The 19,470-nt window shown below is 43.2% G+C and overlaps 1 protein-coding gene across 1 annotated transcript in view; it reads left to right on the forward strand.

Moving 5' to 3' along the window:
* The window catches only part of NBAS (NBAS subunit of NRZ tethering complex), a 334,006-nt gene that overhangs the window by 223,720 nt on the left and 90,816 nt on the right, over window positions 1-19,470 (forward strand). Inside the window, exons 41-43 of the mRNA XM_047068027.1 lie at window positions 6,769-6,998; window positions 11,298-11,408; window positions 19,198-19,448. Of these exons, the coding sequence (XP_046923983.1) occupies window positions 6,769-6,998; window positions 11,298-11,408; window positions 19,198-19,448 (592 nt within the window). The remainder of the gene's footprint in view (window positions 1-6,768; window positions 6,999-11,297; window positions 11,409-19,197; window positions 19,449-19,470) is intronic.

The following is a 19,470-nucleotide window of genomic DNA, read 5'->3' on the forward strand; positions in this document are numbered from 1 at the left end:
AGCAGATACGTCTGACTCAAAAGAGCCTCCTGTGTGGAGCCTTCTCTGCCTCTGAGCACACATGGGTCCCTTCCATGTCTCACTGCTCTAGCGTGGATGCCCCGCGAGCAGTTCTTCTGTGGTACTGTAGGTGACACACAGCTGTCCCCTCTCCTTGTGGTAGGGCAGGGACCCCATCTCTCTCCGAGTCCCCGGGACCTCACCCATCGTAGTGGCTCGGTGGGTGTTTATCGGCACAGGAATAGCTTCAGGAGGCATTTCAGCTGCCGTGGGTCAGGGCGGCCTTCAGGCCCGAGTTCTGCAGCTTGAAGTTCCCGCTCTCTTCGGTTTGAAGGAATTGCGGATGGAAACAGTAGCTGTGTGTTTTAAGTACATAGAGTTTTCCACTGGCAACCGGGCGGCTCATTGTTGGAGTCTTTTCAGCATCTTCCTTTGCATAAAACAACACTGCTGAGTTTGGAATTAAATATAACAAACTCCCAATGAGTCATCGTAGAAATTGGAATCAAAGTGGTTTCGATTTGTTGCCTACACATAACAGCACTCAGTGAAGCTAGCTTTCCCTCACTCGCCACTTCAGCTCGTTTCAATTTTCAGTCCTCAGGAATTCTCCTTCTACCCACCCCCCCCAACCCGAGTTCTGAGCTGCGGATGATTACTAGGTTTGAATACAGGTACTGAGAGAATTTGTGGGGTTATTTCTGACAAAAGGCCTGTGCACCCTAATGGAAGCACTATCCTAAGCCTGCCAGTACAGGCTCCTGGGGCTTTTCTAGATCGTTTTTGGAGCAGCCCACCTTACCTCAACTCTTCTTTTTAGGGACCTATAGTAACAATTGACAAATGGTCAGCTGGAGAGAGTTTTCTCTCCTTGTGTTTGTCCTGATTGACTTGTTTTTATGTTTAAGAAATAATACATATGTGGCCACAAAACTCAAACGATGAAAATGGTATACAGCAGAAAGTCACTGGTTCCCTTTTGTTTCCTTCCAGACATGGTGTATGGATATACGTATTTATGGAAACGTTTTTTATACAAATGTGAATATACCCACTGTTAGGTACCTTGATTTTGTTTGCATTTATACCTTACCTTTATAATTATTGTAAATGCATCTGTGTAAGTGTGATCTTGCTAGCATTTTTTTTAAAGTTTCAGAAGATAAAATCAGTTAAAAATGGAAACATGCCCTTCAGTTTTATATGCTAGAGAAGCAAACCCAGCAGGGGATGAAATTCAAAACTTTATGGTAGACCATTTCTAAATGTGGTTTTTTTAAGCTACTAATTGAAAATACTAAGTAGAAAATTATCTCAAGCAAATAACAACCCTAGAGGGGAAACGCACCACCTGTTTAAAACTTTCCAACCAATATTACCAAGAAATGGAGACTATTAAACTGGAATGGATTTATTACCTCTACTAGTAAGCAGTAGATTAAGTCATCGAGCATTCTGTAGCCATGAATATTTATGCATATTTTGTTTTTACAGGGATTTGACCATATTCTTTAAAGAAATCATATTTTATTCACCCCCTGAAGAACTGTGTTGCCAAATTCGGGGAAAAATTTAGAATAATTTAATTCTCCACACTTTTCCGTTTAAAATTTTTGATGCCTTTTTATGTGGTTATTTTTGCAGCCTGTGATGTTTTGCAATATCACATTGAATGCCAAATATGAGAGATTCTGAGGCTACCTGTAAAGTCCTTCAAAAGCTTCTTAGAAGCTAAAAGCTTTCAGATGCTTGGGTCACATCATTGGACTTAGTTGGGAGAAGAGGGAGGGCTCTGTCTACACACACACAAACAGCAATTTGCGATGTGAGTTCGGGTGTAGAACATTTGTGGGGACCTGTCAGCAGCATAAGGAGCGCGGTAGGTGAGAATCAAGAGGCTTGACTCACTTCCTTGCTGTCAGCCCCCAGCCGAGGATGTCTGCGGTGCAGATTGGCATATCTGCGATGGGAACCATGGTCTCCTGTGCACATTGCTGGGCCGGTGTGAGGGTCAAATGACATTCATGCCAGAGTGCTTAGACGCTTGAATGCGTGAAATAACGTATCGGGGTGAGTGGGGGATGCTTTGGAATATTTTGAGAGAAATTGTGGTAAGCTCAGGGGAAGAATGGTGATTAAAATTTAAATCAAATTTTGGAAGTAATCACGACCAGTGAAGTTCCTTGAGGAAGAGAGAGAGGTAGTAATGCTAGTGGTAAGAAGATAATTTACATAGAGGGCTAGAATTTACAACATGCTAATCCATCTAGCCTCGTTTAATCTTTGTGGGGGCTCCATAAAGAAGAAATTGCTTCCATTTTAATAATGGAAAAGCCGAGGCTCAGGGGAGAAGAACCAGTAACCCAGGTTATTTGACGCCTATTCCTGTGGTTTTTTACCCATATCTGATTTCCTTTTTCTTAGAAACCTTTGTGAGTTGTCCCTTCTCATTAGTATTACGTTTTACACAGTCAATTGAAGTACTGAAAACCTTTCTGTACATTTAACAAAGATTTGATGATCTATAAGCTTGAAGACGCTTGGAAGTCATCATCAGAGGGTTAATAGTATGCCCCTACTCTCACCACCTTATTAAGACAGAATTTTAAACAAGGTATATTTATGTCAAGGGGTTTAACGGAAAATGGTGTTCTAAACTCTCTCTGTTGTCATTAGAGAATTAAGAACCAAAAGACTTGAAGATACAGCTCGAATCAGGTATTTTAGTTGAACACCTACCATTGTGTGTCCTCTATGGTCGCTTGTATTTACATATGTGTATACATGTTTAAAAGGGTTGTGAGGGAGAATGTACCTATGTGTTAAAAAAAAAAAAAAAAAAAGCCAATCTGGATGTAATAACAAATGACAGCATTAAGTCCATCAGTGACAGTTGATCGTTTGTAAAAGGACTCTGGTGCCATGACTTTGTTACATTCGGGGGGGGCTGTGTATACACTGGTCTCGTCAGGATCCTTACAATTTCAAGAGATCCCCTCCCCTGCATGCCAAATGTACAAGGATGGTTTTGGGGAGGCATTATGCTCGGGAGTCACATGCCACACCACCACTCAACCCAGCGGCCTTGGTCAAGTTTCTCACCTCCCAATGCCTCTGTAAAAACAGATGGTACTAGCAGACTGGTCCCACCGAATGGTTAGTTTTAAGTGAGATTCACTTCACGTATGTGTAGCTCTATGCCTGTCTCCATACCGAAGACTATTAGGTCTCCAATACCGAAAAATATTAGGTGTTTGTTCTTAAATATTTCTTAGAAAAGCGAACACATTTGATGTATAAAGAACATGAAATAAAAATTCCAGAGTGGCTAGATAATTTCTACTTAGTAAAAGAAAAGAGATTACAGTTGTTTAAACTATGAAGGAATGTACTGACTGCGATTCATTGGTCTAAAATTGTACTTTTAACCAAGAAATCTGCTCTGAATATTTAGTGGAGGCATACATGAGGAAAGGTGTGGAACTTCCCCAATTCCACACCTGGAGGGATGTACAAGGATTTGTTTTATTTTTATGATTGAATTCCTCTACATTCATGGGATTTTAGCCTGAGAAAGGCGATCCTCTGGTGATGTTCCTTTGTTTTACATCTGAAGAAGCTGAGCCTCAGAAGAGTCCAGAGAGGAGTAATTGCTCCCTGCCAGGAGTTCCTGGCACTCTGGGTTTGTGACTCGGCAATGGTGGGTATATGCAGATGCCTTCTGTGAATTGCTTATGTGCCCATCTTTGCCAGCCACTGCTTCCTAATTGCTTGAGAGTAAGCCCTGGGCCCAGTTTGCTTTCTTATAATGATAGAGAAAGAGCACTTTAACATACCTTATTTATCTGTGCCTCTTAGCAAACCATCAGGACGGTGTGCGCATCGAGTCCTATGGTGAGGAAGTGGGGATCTGAAATAACTTGCCCCAAATTGCATCCCTACTGACTGAGGGACCTGGAATAGAAGGACTGTTGACTTTAAAACCACTGCTACCTGGGCACCCGGGTGGCTCAGTCGGTTAATCATGCAGCTCCTGATTTCAGTTCAGGTCACGATCTCGTGGTTTGTGGGTTCGAGCCCCACGTCGGGCTCCTTGCTGACAGCGAGGAGCCTGTTTGGGATCCTTCCCCTCTCTCTCTCTCTCTCTCTCTCTCCCCCTCTCTCTCCCTCTCTCTCCCTCCCTCCCTCCCTGCCACTCCCTCTCTTGCACATGCCCACAATCTCCGTCTCCCTCTCTCAAAATAAATAAATAAACAAAAGCCACTACTGCCGTTCATCGTCTTTCCCTTTTACCCCGTACCTGATTTGTGCAAGAGAGGCTACTGCGCTCTGGAAAAGACAAATTCACGAAATACTCGTGGTCTCTGCCATAATTTAATACGCTATAATGTACTATTTATAAGAAAAAGCAGTGTAAAGTGTAAATTTGAATTAGCGTTAAAGTGTAAGAGAATAGAAAGGAGGAGGCGTTATGCTATTGAGGTCAAGTGAAAAGTATGCAGGCCACTCCCCCCATACAGGTGCCAAATCCTTGAGATGCCAGGAAACAAAGTGAAAAATGAATGTGGAGACAAGACCTGTGGGAGAAGCCTTGAGAGAATGGAACCGGTTGACTCCACGAGCAGGCGTGGGAGCCACAGCCTGGTAGAGAGGGGCTCGGAGAGCCCGATGGCGGGATGCTTGTAGCCTCTCCTCCAAATGCAGCGGGCCAGTGCAGACCCAGGGCTTTGGTCCGAAACGGCCGGGTCAGAGCGTCTGTGGGGGAAAAGCTGTCCTTTGGTGGTGAGCATGGGTTTGCTGGCAGGGTGTAGAATCGGGGCGCAAGGTGACAGGCCACGACAGGAGAGTTGTGCCGCCCTGAAACCCGATCATTGGAGATGCGCTCTTGCTCTCTTCTGCTGCGAGGCCAGAAAGTGCTGACAGGGTGAGGCTGGGAAAACAGGCAAGGACGGTGCCCACCTGGGGGCGGGGACAGAGCAGGTGTGGATGGGCTCGCTGGCCCTGGAGCAGTGGCCCTGTACCGCGTGACTTCAGGGCCGGCTGAGCCCTTGCTGCGTGATTCAGGGTGCTGCCCCGAGGCTTCAGCCCTTGAGCGGAAAGGGGGTGGGGCTCGATGGCAGCTGTGGAGGCGGCACTAAGTGCTGAGGCGTGGGATCCCCTTTGTCTAAATCCACGGCCAGAAACACCATCCATATGCAGCCGATTCCCAAATCTCTTCTAATTGCAGTTAGATTTGCTTTATTCGTGCCATCTTTCCGTCAGGTCTTAGCTCCCCAGGCCTTAGCGCATATTGAACCCTCACTGCACTTTGTCTCCCTAGATTTTCCTGGCGTTTTCACTGCTGATACCGGAGTGGTTAGTCTAGGCATTAAATCTTCCAAGAAGACTTCTTCTGAATTCCCACAGAACCCTGTGCTTACCTGTATCATACCATTTTACAATTATTTGCTTGATTGTCTCTCTCCAGAGACTGCATCCCTAGAGGAGAGGGTCATATCTTCTCACTGGCACATAATAGGTGCACAAGAAATAATTTGTTGAATGAATGAAAGATGGTCTCATAGCTTACTTTGAAGAGTGAGTTTTCAAACCCAGGACTTTTGACTTGAGACTTAATCTGTGGTTTATGCAATAGGACCGAGTGTGTGCATAGAGGTAGGGAAAAAAGCATTGACTTTTTCTCAAATCCACCTACCGGAACCCGAGAAGATTTCTCTAATTGGTTTTTATCGGTTCTCTCAGAATGTTTCCTAATAGGATCAAGAGAGAAATGTCAGGCTAGGTTTGGTAATACAGACTCGACGTTGACAAATCTCCTGTGTACCTCAGAATAATGGCGTACACGTTAGAAATGCTGACAGCTTACTATAATTAGGTGTGTTTCTAAGAACCAAAGATAGATTCTGAAGTTTTTTCCCCTAATTTGCTTATATTAAAATATATACCATGTCTTCTTGGAATTGAGGGATTGAATTACTGTTGTTCAAGTATTAGGCTCCCTATTAAACAATTCCAAAATCATAGTTGAGCTGCTGTTGCTTCGTTGACACACCCTGACCAACTTTAATGTAAATAAATGTGGCCAGTTCATCACTTATTTTTCTTTCCTGTCGGCTGTCAGATTCCAGGTTTTGTTCTCTTTGAGTAATTTTTTTGTTGTTAGAGAAGCTGTAAAGAATTATAGAGCAATATCCCACTGAGCTCCAAATTGAGCAGAGGAAAAATTGGTTGGATGCTCTCTTATGCAACTAGAAGTGTTTTGTGATTTTAGGAACAGGGATGGGTCCCCCCCCCCAACTTATCCCTGGAGAAAACACTCTTCTACTTAGCTGTCTTGGCATTTAGAGTGGCATTACTGAGCTGCATCTTAGTTATTGAGAACACTTACATGGTCCAAAGAAAATGTATCCAGGGGCAATGAAGATGACAATTACTTCAGGGTGAATTATTATAAATGATCAGGTAATTGGGCCCCCAATCTAACATAGGGTGATGAGAGTTGAAAAAGCAAATGTACGTTATTTTTTCAACGGGTGGAGATTTTTAAGGTGGAAGAACAGAACAGGCGTCCAGAAAACTCCTTCTAGACTCCTTTCTGTGTCTTGTCTCTCTGGTCTGCAAAGTTCACTGGCTCCCCCACTGATTTCTCAGGGTGGCTGTGAGCCTTGATAAAATGGCAGCAGGGGAAGAGGCAAACAGGTTGCCCAGGAGACGTGGTCGTCTTGTTGTTACTTTATTTTGTTTTTGTTGTTGCTCTTTCTGTTATAGGCTGATCCCAAGGAGCTCATCAAGATGGTCACCAGGCATGTGACTCGATATGGACATGACGCCTGGCCAGAGGACCTGGTTTCACTGACCAAGCAGTTACACTACTACAACGAACGTCTCCTGGATTTCACACAGGCCCAGATCCTTCAGGGCCTCCGGAAGGGTGTGGATGTACAGCGTTTTACGGCAGATGACCAGTATAAAAGGGAAACTATCCTTGGTTTGGCAGAGTAAGGGATACCTTTGTCTCCTAAAGGGGTGGATTTAAAGCCTAAAAGAACAGGTTGAATGGTCAGGACACTGTCCTTTGAAGGTTTACATCTGTGGTTGTTATAAATAGGACTTTCCTTCTTCCTGGGGTGTGATGAACATGTGGCTGTTCCCAGTTGGATCAGTTGATGGCAGACAAAGTTTTAAACCTGCAGATTTAAATAATAAGCGTGGGAATTATTTAAAAGTTTCCCATGATTTGGCTAGCCCAATACCAACATTCTTACCATGTTAGCGGGCTGAGGGTATGACTGGCATAAAAAATGTGAAGCTTATTATAGACGTTTAAAAAGATTGCCTGTTATTCCTGGAAGTCTCACTGCAAACTAGGGGGCAGTTTAATTTCCCCCGTGTGTTGAGAATGAGATGTTGTTTGAGTACCGGGGGAAGGACCCAGAGTCTAGATTCAGGGCACCTGTATCTGTCATGGGTTTCCAGAGGAAGGAGAGCTGACCAGCTAGGCCCAGCAGTCTCTCTTGGTGGAAGCCAGTAGCACCTGCCACTTTTCCCTTTGTCGCTTACCCCTTTCAGCAGCAAGCCCCATGTGAGATGGCAGTACAGGTTAAGGCCCAGTGAGAAGCATTTCTTCAGAGGCGTGGGATGCCCCTTGGTTTTAATACTGGTCTCCATTTTTTTATTGAGATCAAATGAGAATTAGTTACATGTCAGAAGGTGGGAAAGTGGAAAAAAACAAAAAAAGAAAAAAATACAAATTAAAAAAAAAAAGCGGGAAAGTGTGTTCACCCATAATGGTTATTAAGTAGAGTTGTTCTGTTCTTAACATCACAATTTGTGGAGCACTTCCCATGGGCAAGGAGCTGTGTTAGGTGCTCTATAAAGCTTATTTTGTAAATCTCTTTTACTCCTCGAACATAATAACCCTGTGGCGTAAAATGGTATTTCCATTTTATAGCTGAAGAACATGAGACTTGGGAGTGTGAGGTAACTGGCCCAAGTTTACATGGGTGGTAAGGATCATCACTGTGATATTAATCTTGGCCTTGGTCTCTCAATTATCAAAGCCATCCCATCTTCACAACGCCCTGTGCCCCCCTCCGCCCCCCCCTCCCGCCCAGTCCCTATCCCCAATGCACGGTTGTGTTCCCAGGCAAGCGAGGCCTGCAATGCAGTCTAGGCTTCCAGCCTTTGAAGCTAAGGTTAAATTGTGCCCATATTTAGTGATTATTCTTCCTTCCTGCTACATTACTTTAAAATAACAAATGTAGCCCTGGTTATAGTTGTAGTATATGCTATTTTTCGTTATTATTATTTAAACCTCTAAGAAAGTGGCAAAGTACCCTTGGCACTCTGTAATAACTTTATATGAGCCCAAGCTTCTTTCCTACCATAAGCACCCCAAATTCTCTTTAAAGTTTATTTGTATTTATCTTGATAGAGATAGAGCAAGGGGGGGAGGGGCAAAGAGAGAGGGAGACAGAATACCACGAAGCCTCTGCATCGTGAGCACAGAGCCCAATACGGGACTCAGACTCACGGGCTGTGAGATCATGACCTGAGCCAAAATCAAGAGTCGGACACTTAACTGACTGAGCCACCCAGGCACCCCCCGCCCCAGATTCTCTTTAGAGTAAGGCGGGGAATAGACAGATCAAAGAAAAGATAGTAAGAACAGCCTGTAGTGGGATTTAGTTAAGAGAAATATGGAATAGTTTTTTCTCTCCTCCTCTGTTCTCCTGGAGGTTCACAATGTCATGGAGCCGTTTAATGTCTAATTTGAAAGTGACTGAAGGGGTCACTTAATCCAGCCTCCTCACTTTCGGAAGAGGGATCTGAGAACCAGAGAACTTTAAAGAGTTGTTCGAGGTCACACAGCCCAGGGGTGAGACTCGGCTTCCCGTTGCCAAGTCCAGTGGGCTTCTCCTCCGGGCATTTGGCAATCCTGGGTGCCACCCATGCTCATGGTTTCTTAGAAGAAGGTCGGGGCGCCTGGGTGGCGCAGTCGGTTAAGCGTCCGACTTCAGCCAGGTCACGATCTCACGGTCCGTGAGTTCGAGCCCCGCGTCAGGCTCTGGGCTGATGGCTCGGAGCCTGGAGCCTGTTTCCGATTCTGTGTCTCCCTCTCTCTCTGCCCCTCCCCCGTTCATGCTCTGTCTCTCTCTGTCCCAGAAATAAATAAAAACGTTGAAAAAAAAATTAAAAAAAAAATAGAAGAAGGTTATTATGCAGAATGCAGGTTAGGAGGTAAGGCATGTCTTAACATCATCTGTTACATTTTGCCGGGGTTTTTGTCCTTTACTTTCTTTTGTAAGTATCCAGGATGCTATTTGAAGTGTGTCCTAGAGGACAAATACATGCTTTTGACAAACATACCATAAAACCTTCTCCACAATTTGTTACCTAGAAAAATATCCAACATTCTCTGAACGGCTTGTTTAAAATGTCACAGTGGGTGTGGCGTTTTTGAGTTCGCAGTTCCGATTTGGAGGCGGGCATTCAGTGTGTTACAAAAATCCTTGACGCGTCTGCTTCCTCCTGTTCTGCAGCCCCCCCGCCGCCCCCTCACTGTACACAGCGTGACCAGTCTTCATTTTCTTGCGAATCGTGCATCCATTTTGATGGCATTGGCCTTCTATAAGTGCCTTTTCTCCGTCCTTTATTGTCCGTGTATCTTAGATAATAGGTTTCGGTGCTTCGTTGGGCTAACCTGGAGGAGGGCACACAGAGCTTGGCTTCTTCCCACCTTTCTCAGGTGATGAAGGTACCGGTACCTAGTGAGCACGTTCCTGGGGTCAGGCACTGTGTCAGACTCCCCTCAGAGAAAGGATGAATTGCTAATGGTCGCTATTCTCAAGGGTTTCTCATTCCATAGAGTATACTCAGTAAATAGTTGAGAAATTTTTGATCGGCAATGACCTAGTACTTCACGCAGTGACAGACTTATTCCAGCCCTGGGCCTGTGTTTTACAGTCCACATACACAGAGTGGTTTTTACATTTTTAAAGGTTTGTGGAAAAACAAGAATTTAAAAAAATAATAAAAAGAAGAATTTTCTACAGAGACCGTATGGCCGCGAAGCCTAAAAGATTTACCGTCTTGCTGTTCACAGAAGATGTTTACCAACTGTGGGCTAATCAAACATAGAAGTAAACGTCCTGTTTTTTGTTAGCATGTATATAGTCTTAGCAATATCCCTTAATAAGAACAGATATTTCATTTCTGTTCCTGTGGTTCTGTCCACCAATCTTCCAAACGAGAATTTCATCCTTAGAATTTCTCTGTTTCTGGGAAATAGAGGTGCTGCCGTGGTCTTTGCAGAATGGCCTTCGTGGTGGGTGCTGGGGCCCAGAATTCTTCATAAACCTACAAGGTCTCAAGTCTGGTGACCCCATGCCCTGGTTTAAACCTTCCTCTGGCTCTCCACTGCCGGTAGGATAAGGTGCAGGTCCCTTGGCAGGAACCCCTCCTGCCCCACCCCCCATGCCTTCTCTCTCAGAAGCCCTCTGGCTCTTCTCTCGTAACTACCTTCCCTCAGTTCTGCTTTTTTATCCTCCAGGCTTCAGCTCAAATCGGTCACTCCCTCATCTCTGCTGTCAGTGTTTGAAGTCCTCTGGGAGCCCCGCCTTCCCCTCCCCCCCCCCCCCCCCCCCCCGTTGTATTTGGTTCCTGGTTGACATCTCACATCCTCCACTAGGCTGTGAGTTCCTCAAGAAATGTCTTGTTTGTCTTTGTGTCCCACGGAGCTAGCACAATACCTGATACAGTCTGGAAAACATAAACATTTCTTGAGTGACTGTGCTTTCTCAGATACATGCCTGTAGGGCAGGGATACATTTCCTTTGCACTGTTGTTGGCCTGTAGGCTCTGGTGTCTGTACCAGAATTTTTTGACCTCCCGTACATTTTGGACTGGATAATGCCTTGGAGAGCCGTCTGTGCCTTGCGGGAAGTTCGACAGCATCCCTGTCCTTTCCCCGCTTAGATGCCAGTAGCGTTGTCCTCCTCCTCTCCTGCCGTGATAATCAGACACTGTCAGATGTCCACTGGGGGACAGAATCCCCCTCGGTGGAGAACCACCATTCTGGACAGTTCCTTGGTCAGTTGCAGTGCACCGCGGTGAGAAAGGAGCATTAACATGCCTGGGAAGTACGTTTCCTGAATTGCTGTGAAATGTCTTTTTAAGGCCCGTGCCGGCTGCACCCCTTGCAGCTGGAGAGAGTCCTAATGAACAGTTTCGTTGCTGATTAAGGGTAATGTGTTTCTCTTCTTTCCCTTCCCTGTGGCTGATGGACGTTCTTGAAGAACACTTGAGGAGAACGTCTACAGCATTGCCCTTTCTCTGGCACAGCGTTACAGTGTCTCCCGCTGGGAAGTTCTCATGACGCATTTGGAGTTCCTGTTCACGGACAGCGGGTAAGCGCACGGTTCAGATGAACGTTTATTTCCGTGTCTGTCTTTTCTCAGTTCTATTTTAGAAGGATCTTGACCTTGTGAAGTGCAATTTCACCTTTCCTTTTGACCTGTAGTAGACCAACATCTGTACCTTCTCCCTTTATGTGTCTCCTGATACGTCCATATTCCAACAACAGTTTATTAGTTTTTGTTTTTCAGTAATAATAGCCCTGAGTTACTGTAATGTTGGTGTGTTTATTCAGAGGTTTCTTTTGTTTGTTTGTTTGCTTTTATTGAGAATCTACTGTGTACCAGGAACAGTGTTGATACTCAGGTTACAGTAGTCAGCAAACACTGGCATCCCAGCTATCTTGGAACCTGTAGTCTAGTGTGGGCGACAGATTATAATTGGATGATGCTAAACAAATGACCACACGGGTGATAGTCTTATCTGTGATAAATATTGCACTGCACCGTTTTTAAAGTCCAGTAATAGGTTCAAATAAATGTTTGTTATGCACATTGGCATTTAAAAAATATCTTGGCATTTTATTAAATATCTTTTTTCTTTCATTGAATGTTACATAAAAGGGTATCATATCTATATAAGCAGGATTGGTCCATTGGTCTGAATTTATTATAAATTATCAGGCAATCTAGTAATGTGCAAGACTGTTCACAGCATATCATTATACCTGATAGCAGTGTGATTATGGAGACGCACAGCAATTACAAAAGCAGGAAATCATTACCGCCTGGCATCATTACTTGTGAGTGACAAAACACCTAATATTGATTTAGCAAGTGGTGTTTGGTGCCCCTCATTCCTTACTTAAAAGATGTGGTTCACATTACTGTTTAATCACACTTGGTAACACAGGCATTTGAAACCAGCCTTGTTAATAGAATAGAGATTGCCCAACATTTACTTGTTGAGTCAATGCCTATGAGAAGTTAATAGGTCAGAAAAATAATGTTCCTCTCCTGAAGATTTTTGCTTTTTTGTCCCTTTAAAAAGTCATTTTCCCTGAAAAGTTGATTTTCCTATAATTTTACATTCTCTTTCCTGTTGGTTGAGTTTGGAGATATTCCCTGCCCAGCTCACATACAGAGGGGCGCACACCGTCTTGGGTGAGGCAGCGTTATGCAGTAGAGCATAAGCCTTCAAATCACCGTAGCTGGATCAAATACTAACTGTCAGTCTCTAGCTGTATGTCCCGATGCAAGGTCATTCAGTTCTCGGGAATTTATTTTCCTCAACTCTAAGGGATAACAAAAATTAAATGACTTCACGGTAAAATATCAAACCTGCACCCCTTTTCCCATGACCAGTACATCATTACTGGCAGTTATTCCTGGAATTTCACTCCTGTGAGAAGGAGATAATCATCGTAAACACCCATACTTGAATTCTTGGTCCCCTTATTTCCCCCGCGCCCCCATTGTTTTCTTCTTAGTCATTGTAAATATCAGTGATGACTTTGAGTGGCCACGTGTGCCTGGCGTCCCTTCCAGCTGGCACACCCCGGCTGTTCTGCAGGGCATGTTCAGCTCCCCGTGCTCAGGGCTGATGTATATCTATCACTCACTACAGCCTCGGTGGCCACCTTCACTTCTGGGCTGTTCTGGATGTTTTAGAAGAGGGACGTTTTAGAAGAGACCAGCAGAAATACTTACACCATCAACTACCAGCGTACGTGTGGCTTAGCATGAGGGCACGGGTTTTGGAGTCTGGCCACATTTGGTCCACATCTGCTGCCCATAACCCCAACTATGTAGCTGTGAGCAAGCCTCTTAATCCTCTTGAGTCATTGTTTCCTCAGTGATCCGACCATTATCCTTACCTTGTAAGGTTGTAAAGGTAAGAGAGGATCTGTGGAAAGTATATAGCCTGGCCGCTCTGTCATACTGTTGCATTATTCCTGTTATTATTCTTGTCAATTCTGCTGACTCTGTGAGCACCTTTAAGTTTTGGACACAAGATCATTTTTAAAATACCAGAGGATGCTTCTAGACGATTGAATAGTACCACATTTGTTCACTCACTACATATGATTATTTTTATAGTGTCTTCCTATTCTAAGCTTAGGTTTAAGTGCTGAATGAGACAGACACATCATTACCTTCACAAAGCTTATATTGTAATAGGGGAGACGTGCCCACTCTCAACACACACACACACACACACACACACACACACACACACACACGCATGCACGCACTTGAAAATAGCCAAAAAGTAAATTGCTAGTCCTAGTAAGTACCATAAAGGAAGTGCACAAGTTGTAGATAGCAGTCTAGGCAGAGGGAACGGGTTCTGGAGCAGGAAGGATCTTGGTATTTTGCATAACTAAAGGAAAACCATTGTGGCTGGAGCTTATGGCACCTTAGCACTGGAGAACTAAGTAGGGGCCAGAACTCCCTTCGACTGTCATCCTTGGTGACACTCTCCATTGTTTCCCTTCTTAACTAAACAGCAGATCTGAAGGCCTGCATCCTGCATTTTCATTTCACTCTGATAGCCACCTTTGAATCACCAGGTGATTACCCAAGTGTCAGAGATCACGATACCGTCTTCTTCTCAGTCTCCTTTAGATGCGTGGCAAGGGGCCTCCTGGCGCATGGAACCTGCCTGCACTCTTCTATTTTTCACAATCAGTTTCATATTCTTTGGTAGGATTCTTTTGTTCTCAGGTACAGGGATGAACCAGGGCAAGTTCTAGCTGTGGGAGGATGAATAAACTGTAAGGCATCTGTCTGTTTCTGAATTGAAACAGAAGATACACGGGACTTGTGTCCCAGGATTGCTGCTGCTCAGAGGCAGAATTGTGTCCACACGGCCACACTGTAAAGGATTCTAAATCCTGGCCTTTTCTCTGTCTCCTCCCTTAAGGAAGCCTGGCTTGGCTGAGGAGTTAGTGTGAGAATAGTTAGCATATAGAGAGAGGATTTAAGGTAGCTCGGCTTACTAAAAGTAGCTCATAACATTGAAAATTAGGATAAAATAAAAACTCAGGACCAGGAAAAAAAATCCATATTAGAGTAGGAAGTTTGAATATAGATATTCAGGACATAGGCCTTCTGTAGTCCTTAAATTTGGTTTTGATCTTTTTTTTGGCCTAAGGGCGGGGGGTTGTGGGTCATGACCCACACTCTGATTTGCATTGTGCCTAAGAAGAAACCTGCCATTCCTAAGAGTGGAAGAACCGATTACCACCATTACCAAAGTGGAAGCCGTTCCTTCCATACATCTGCAACCTTCCTTTCCATGTTGTGACCATTAAGGCCACTTCTCTCCCAAACAGTGTCAAAAGCTCCTGACACTGGCATAAAATGTAAGCAAGACAATGCACTTTGGCTTGTTTCCATCTGGTGGAAAGTGCTCAGACTCTGAATCCTGGGTTCAAACTCTGGCTCTGTGACTTCCTACTAAAGTGTTCCTGCCAGGTAGACACGTTGCTTCAGCCCTGTATGTATGCCTAGGTTTCCTTGTCTGCAAAATGAGTTTTCTCATTCCATTTGACAAAACTGCTGTGAGATTTCAGAGATTTATACAAAATACCTGACATGTGGTAGGTGCTCAAAAAACAGCTGTTGTTAATTCTGGAAACAGATCATATACACCAAACCCATCCTATGACCAGTATTAGCCCAACATTGTACATCTTATCTTTGAATAGTTATTTTTCAAGTCAACATTAATTATAAGGTTTCTGCTTTGTGAGAAATAAATGAGCTGACATGGCACTTAACATCTAAATGCTCAGTAAATGGTACCTATTCATCTACTTCTGTGCTGTGGTGTCTTTGAAAATATTTTTTTGTTAGGTAATAATATAAGACTATATAAACCAGTGAGAATCTAAGGTGTCAGGATTGTCATTGTAGAGGAGACGAAGCCTATTCTCATGGCCTGCCCCATATGCTCTGTTCATATACAACATTCCGCAGAGGATCTGAGTAGTTGTATGACAAGAAATAGACAGAGATGCTCATTATTGGTCATCCCATCAACCGTGTAGGTGAACTTATAAAATTAAATTCCATTTTTCAGTTTACAAAGACTTGGCCAAAATGTTGGCAAAACTGAAAAATGCCACGGCTATTTTGACCTTATTTTCTCTTTGTAGTCCCATGTGCAACTGTCAGGCAGCATTGCACATCAAGTCGGCCACGTCAAGTTCATTCTGAGCATTTGTGTGGTGAATACCTTGGATTGTTTCCCTCAGGTCAGAGTAGTTATAACTTAGAGGGTAGAATTGTCTCTTTGCACAGGCATCAGTGGAGGAACCCTGTTCGCTCATGATCAGGGTCATGAATTTGGACGCATATGTCTTTAAACTTTTAGGATTAGTCTTTGGCAGAAATGCCTGGAAGTTAGTACATCTGGACTGTGTGAAGCCATATCCCCATCCCTTTGTCTCTGCCTTTCCCAGCGGCCGTCTGCCTTCTCCTGTCCCACTGTCCTTTTTCCTTCCTTTCCTCTTCTCGGTATTGTTCAGACAGGTAATAGAACTTTATTATCAATCAGTCTCAGACTGAGTAAAGAAAAACATATTTAAATAAATTTGTTTTCCTATTTGAATATAAGTTCTTTCAATACATGCTGTTCTTGAATCACGTTTTTGGGTGATTGACAACTTGAAGCCATTACAGAACACTAATCAAAGGATTAGTGCTATTAATTTATTCCTTGTGCACCGGGTACAACTCATGCTAGTTTCTTCCTTTAGTTAATCTCTGAAAGCTAAATATGCATTATATATATAAGCTGCTTTATGGCTAAAACTAGGCTCAAGATAAAGCACTTAAACTGTTTTCAAGGGTAATCATTAATTTGATTAGTGAAAAGTCCATAGTGGTTTCATGGTATTTCTTCCTATTCTCTTGAATGTGGGTTCTTTGGAATTGTTTTCCAAGCAGAGTTTTCATTTCTTGTTCCAAAGGGAAGATAATAGCTTCTTTCAATGGAAACTATTAAAATGGGTTATTGATTACTGGCATCTATAAAAGATCTTACTTAGCACATTGTAATTTACTGAAGAGGCAGGTTTTGGCATTTAATCATGTATCACTAAAGGTATTCCAGATCTCTCTTGACAAGATAAGTAGGTAAAATTGCACATCAGACAAACCGAATTGTAGGCACAGAAGAATAAGTGCATGGGCAAAGGGGAAAGTCGTGTTGGTTAGGAGAGACTATATTCAGAATGAAGCCAATCACCAGTGAACTAAAACTGTTAGGGCTTAATCACTGGCCACTTTGTAGATGAGTCTATCTCAAGTATTCTGTTTATCAAAGTGTTAAGAATGAAGTATGACAGGAGAACTCTTTGAGAGTATTGCCGCTGGGAGAGAGAACTAATGTTCATTACAGAAAAACTCCTGTTTTTGACATGGTTGATACTGCAGACACTTGACCTTCATTAGTCAAAGGCTACTTCGAGATGAGCTGAGCAGAACACACGCCAAGTCCAAACAGATGTGGACCCTTTGTCTTAAGCAGGTCGCTTAACCTCTCTGATGGCAGTTTCTCGTCTGTAGGTTGGTAATTACTTAGATTTCACTTGCCTTGCTTAGGAATCAGCCCAAGAAGTGCACGTGTGTTCCCCTCCCCCCTCCATCGGCATGCTGTTCTGCCTGCAAGTTTTCATCCATATGACCTGTCTTCATGGGGTTACACGGTTTGCTGTTTACTGCAGACTTCGTTTTACAAATTATGCAGAAACATCAGAAATTCTGTGAATCGCGTTCATACGCGATGGCGCGTACAGTATATTTCAGAGGTGACATTGCATACTTTGAATAGTGATACTATCAAGGTTGCTTTCTGACCAGCCATTCATTTATACTCATTTGTTGTACAGACCTTGTGCTTTCTTGTCTCGATACCTCTGTTAAACTCTCTTTGCTTCATTCCTTTTTTCAGTGCCAAGCTCAAGTGCTTCCTTCAATAAGCCTTCTGTTAACATTGACATTTACCTCCTCTCAAGATACAGCTTTAGTGATCCTACTGTTAATTAGAATATGGTTGTGTGGCCTTTGTCCTTACCATTATTTTGCATTGTGGTTTAACTCTTAAGTATTTAGAACTCCAACTAGCTTTTCAAACTGCTGGATAGAGCTCTGTGTTGTCAATCTTTTTTTTTTTCTTTTAAGTTTATTTATTTATTTTGAGAGACAGGGAGAGAGAGAGAATCCCAGCCAAGCTCCACGCTGGAAGTGTGGCTCAAACCCAGGAGCCGTGAGATCATAGCCTGAGCTGAAAGCAACAGTTGGACGCTTAACCGACTCAGCCACCCAGGCGCCACTGTTGTAAATCTTTATCCTCTCCCCCCACGACGAGCAGGGTGCCTGGTCCCTGGAGGACACCTACATTTTGTTCATCCACCCATCTCTTTGGCATTCGTAAGACACATGTTGAATGTTTCCTTTTTACCACACACTGGTGTTTGGAACTGAGAAACTAAAGATGAAGATATGGTATCATCTTTTCCATCAAGTGGTACATAGCCTAGTGAGGGAGACAGACAAGGTAATGAAAAGTTACAGCACGTTATGAGTGCTAGAAGAGAAGGATGCTCAGAGGAGGCAGTCGGGGACATTTTTATAGACTGGGGACATTTTTATAGATGTTTGAACTATGTCTTAATAGAAAAACAGTTTCTCGAGAAGTGACAGTTAAAAGAGTATTTAAAAAAATTACTTGATATTTTCACTTTATGGATTGCTGCTGGTATCCCAAGTATCATCACACCCTTATAAAAATTTTAAAACATAATTTGTATTAACTTTATGTCCTTAAACCAAAAAACATGTCTTGGCATTTCCTAAAAGTGGGAATTCCATTAAATAGGGCATCATATTTCAGAGATGCTGCTTTTCAGTTGTGTGTGATCTTTGATTCCGCCAGAAGTCTCCCTGGCACTCCTCGCATCCTTTGTATGCTACTGCTGAATGCCCCGGAGACTGGACATTTCTATGAGTGCTGACTTACTCTGCACGGGGCATCAGGGTTACACCGGGCTGGAGGCATTATGTTCTGTCCGGGGAGAAGCCAAGACCAAAATTAAGTCTTCCCCTTGACCCCCAGAAATAAAAACTGATTGACCAAAGTAAGACTCCTTAAAAATTGTTTGCAGTACTTTAACCTTAAATGACCTTTTTTTTTATTACATTATAAAGACCTCTAAATCATGGTGAAAATACCAAGAAGTGTGTTCATTCTAATGGCACTCATTACCACAGATAAGTCAAGTGAACATATCTGTTCTTTCCCATTTTAATTCTCTTTGAACACAGTATCAAATTTGGGTGTATTGAATAGCAGTTCGGGGCTCTTGGGTGTAAAACTTATATGCCTCAAAGTTGGAGTTGTTTCTTCTCCCCCACCATTTCCTAAATTCCTGAAATAATAAGGTTGTTTACATTTCTATAATGAAGCTCAGATTTTAAGTGTTTCTTGTGACATGAATAAATAATGCATAACGGAAGCTGACAAGTCTGGGTTCATCTCCTGGATGTTAAGCGTTGGGTGACTCTCCCATCTGAAGGAATGTGAACCCTACTTCACAGGGTTGCTGTGACCCATATGAGAGAACGCGAAAATTGTATAACAGTAAGCATTTAACACTCCTATTTGCCCTTATATAAACAGCCCACATTCTGGTGGTTTGCTGAAATTGATTGACAAGAAGAAGGGACTTGTAAGAAGCAGCCTGTCTTTTTCAGTCAGGGGGAAAAAAAACAACAACAAATTGTTTACTAAAGGGACCAAATCTTAACACAATTTCTTTCTCCTTAATTTCAGTTTGTCCACAGTAGAAATTGAAAATCGAGCCCAAGCCCTTCATCTCTTTGAGACTTTGAAGACTGATCCTGAAGCCTTTCACAAGCACATGGTCAAGTATATTTACCCCGCTATAGGTGGCTTTGATCACGAAAGGTTGCTATATTATTTCTCTCTTCTGGAAAGCTGTGGCTGTGCAGATTTGGGGCAATATGCCATTAAGCCAGAAACGCACATTCGGCTGCTGAAGAAATTTAAGGTCGTTGCTGCAGGTAAGGCGATCCTTTCCCTGCT

Source organism: Lynx rufus, unplaced genomic scaffold (assembly GCF_022079265.1).
Source record: "Lynx rufus isolate CCGP_SWC_20201006 ecotype Redwood Valley unplaced genomic scaffold, mLynRuf1.p SCAF_8, whole genome shotgun sequence".
NCBI lineage: Eukaryota > Metazoa > Chordata > Mammalia > Carnivora > Felidae > Lynx > Lynx rufus.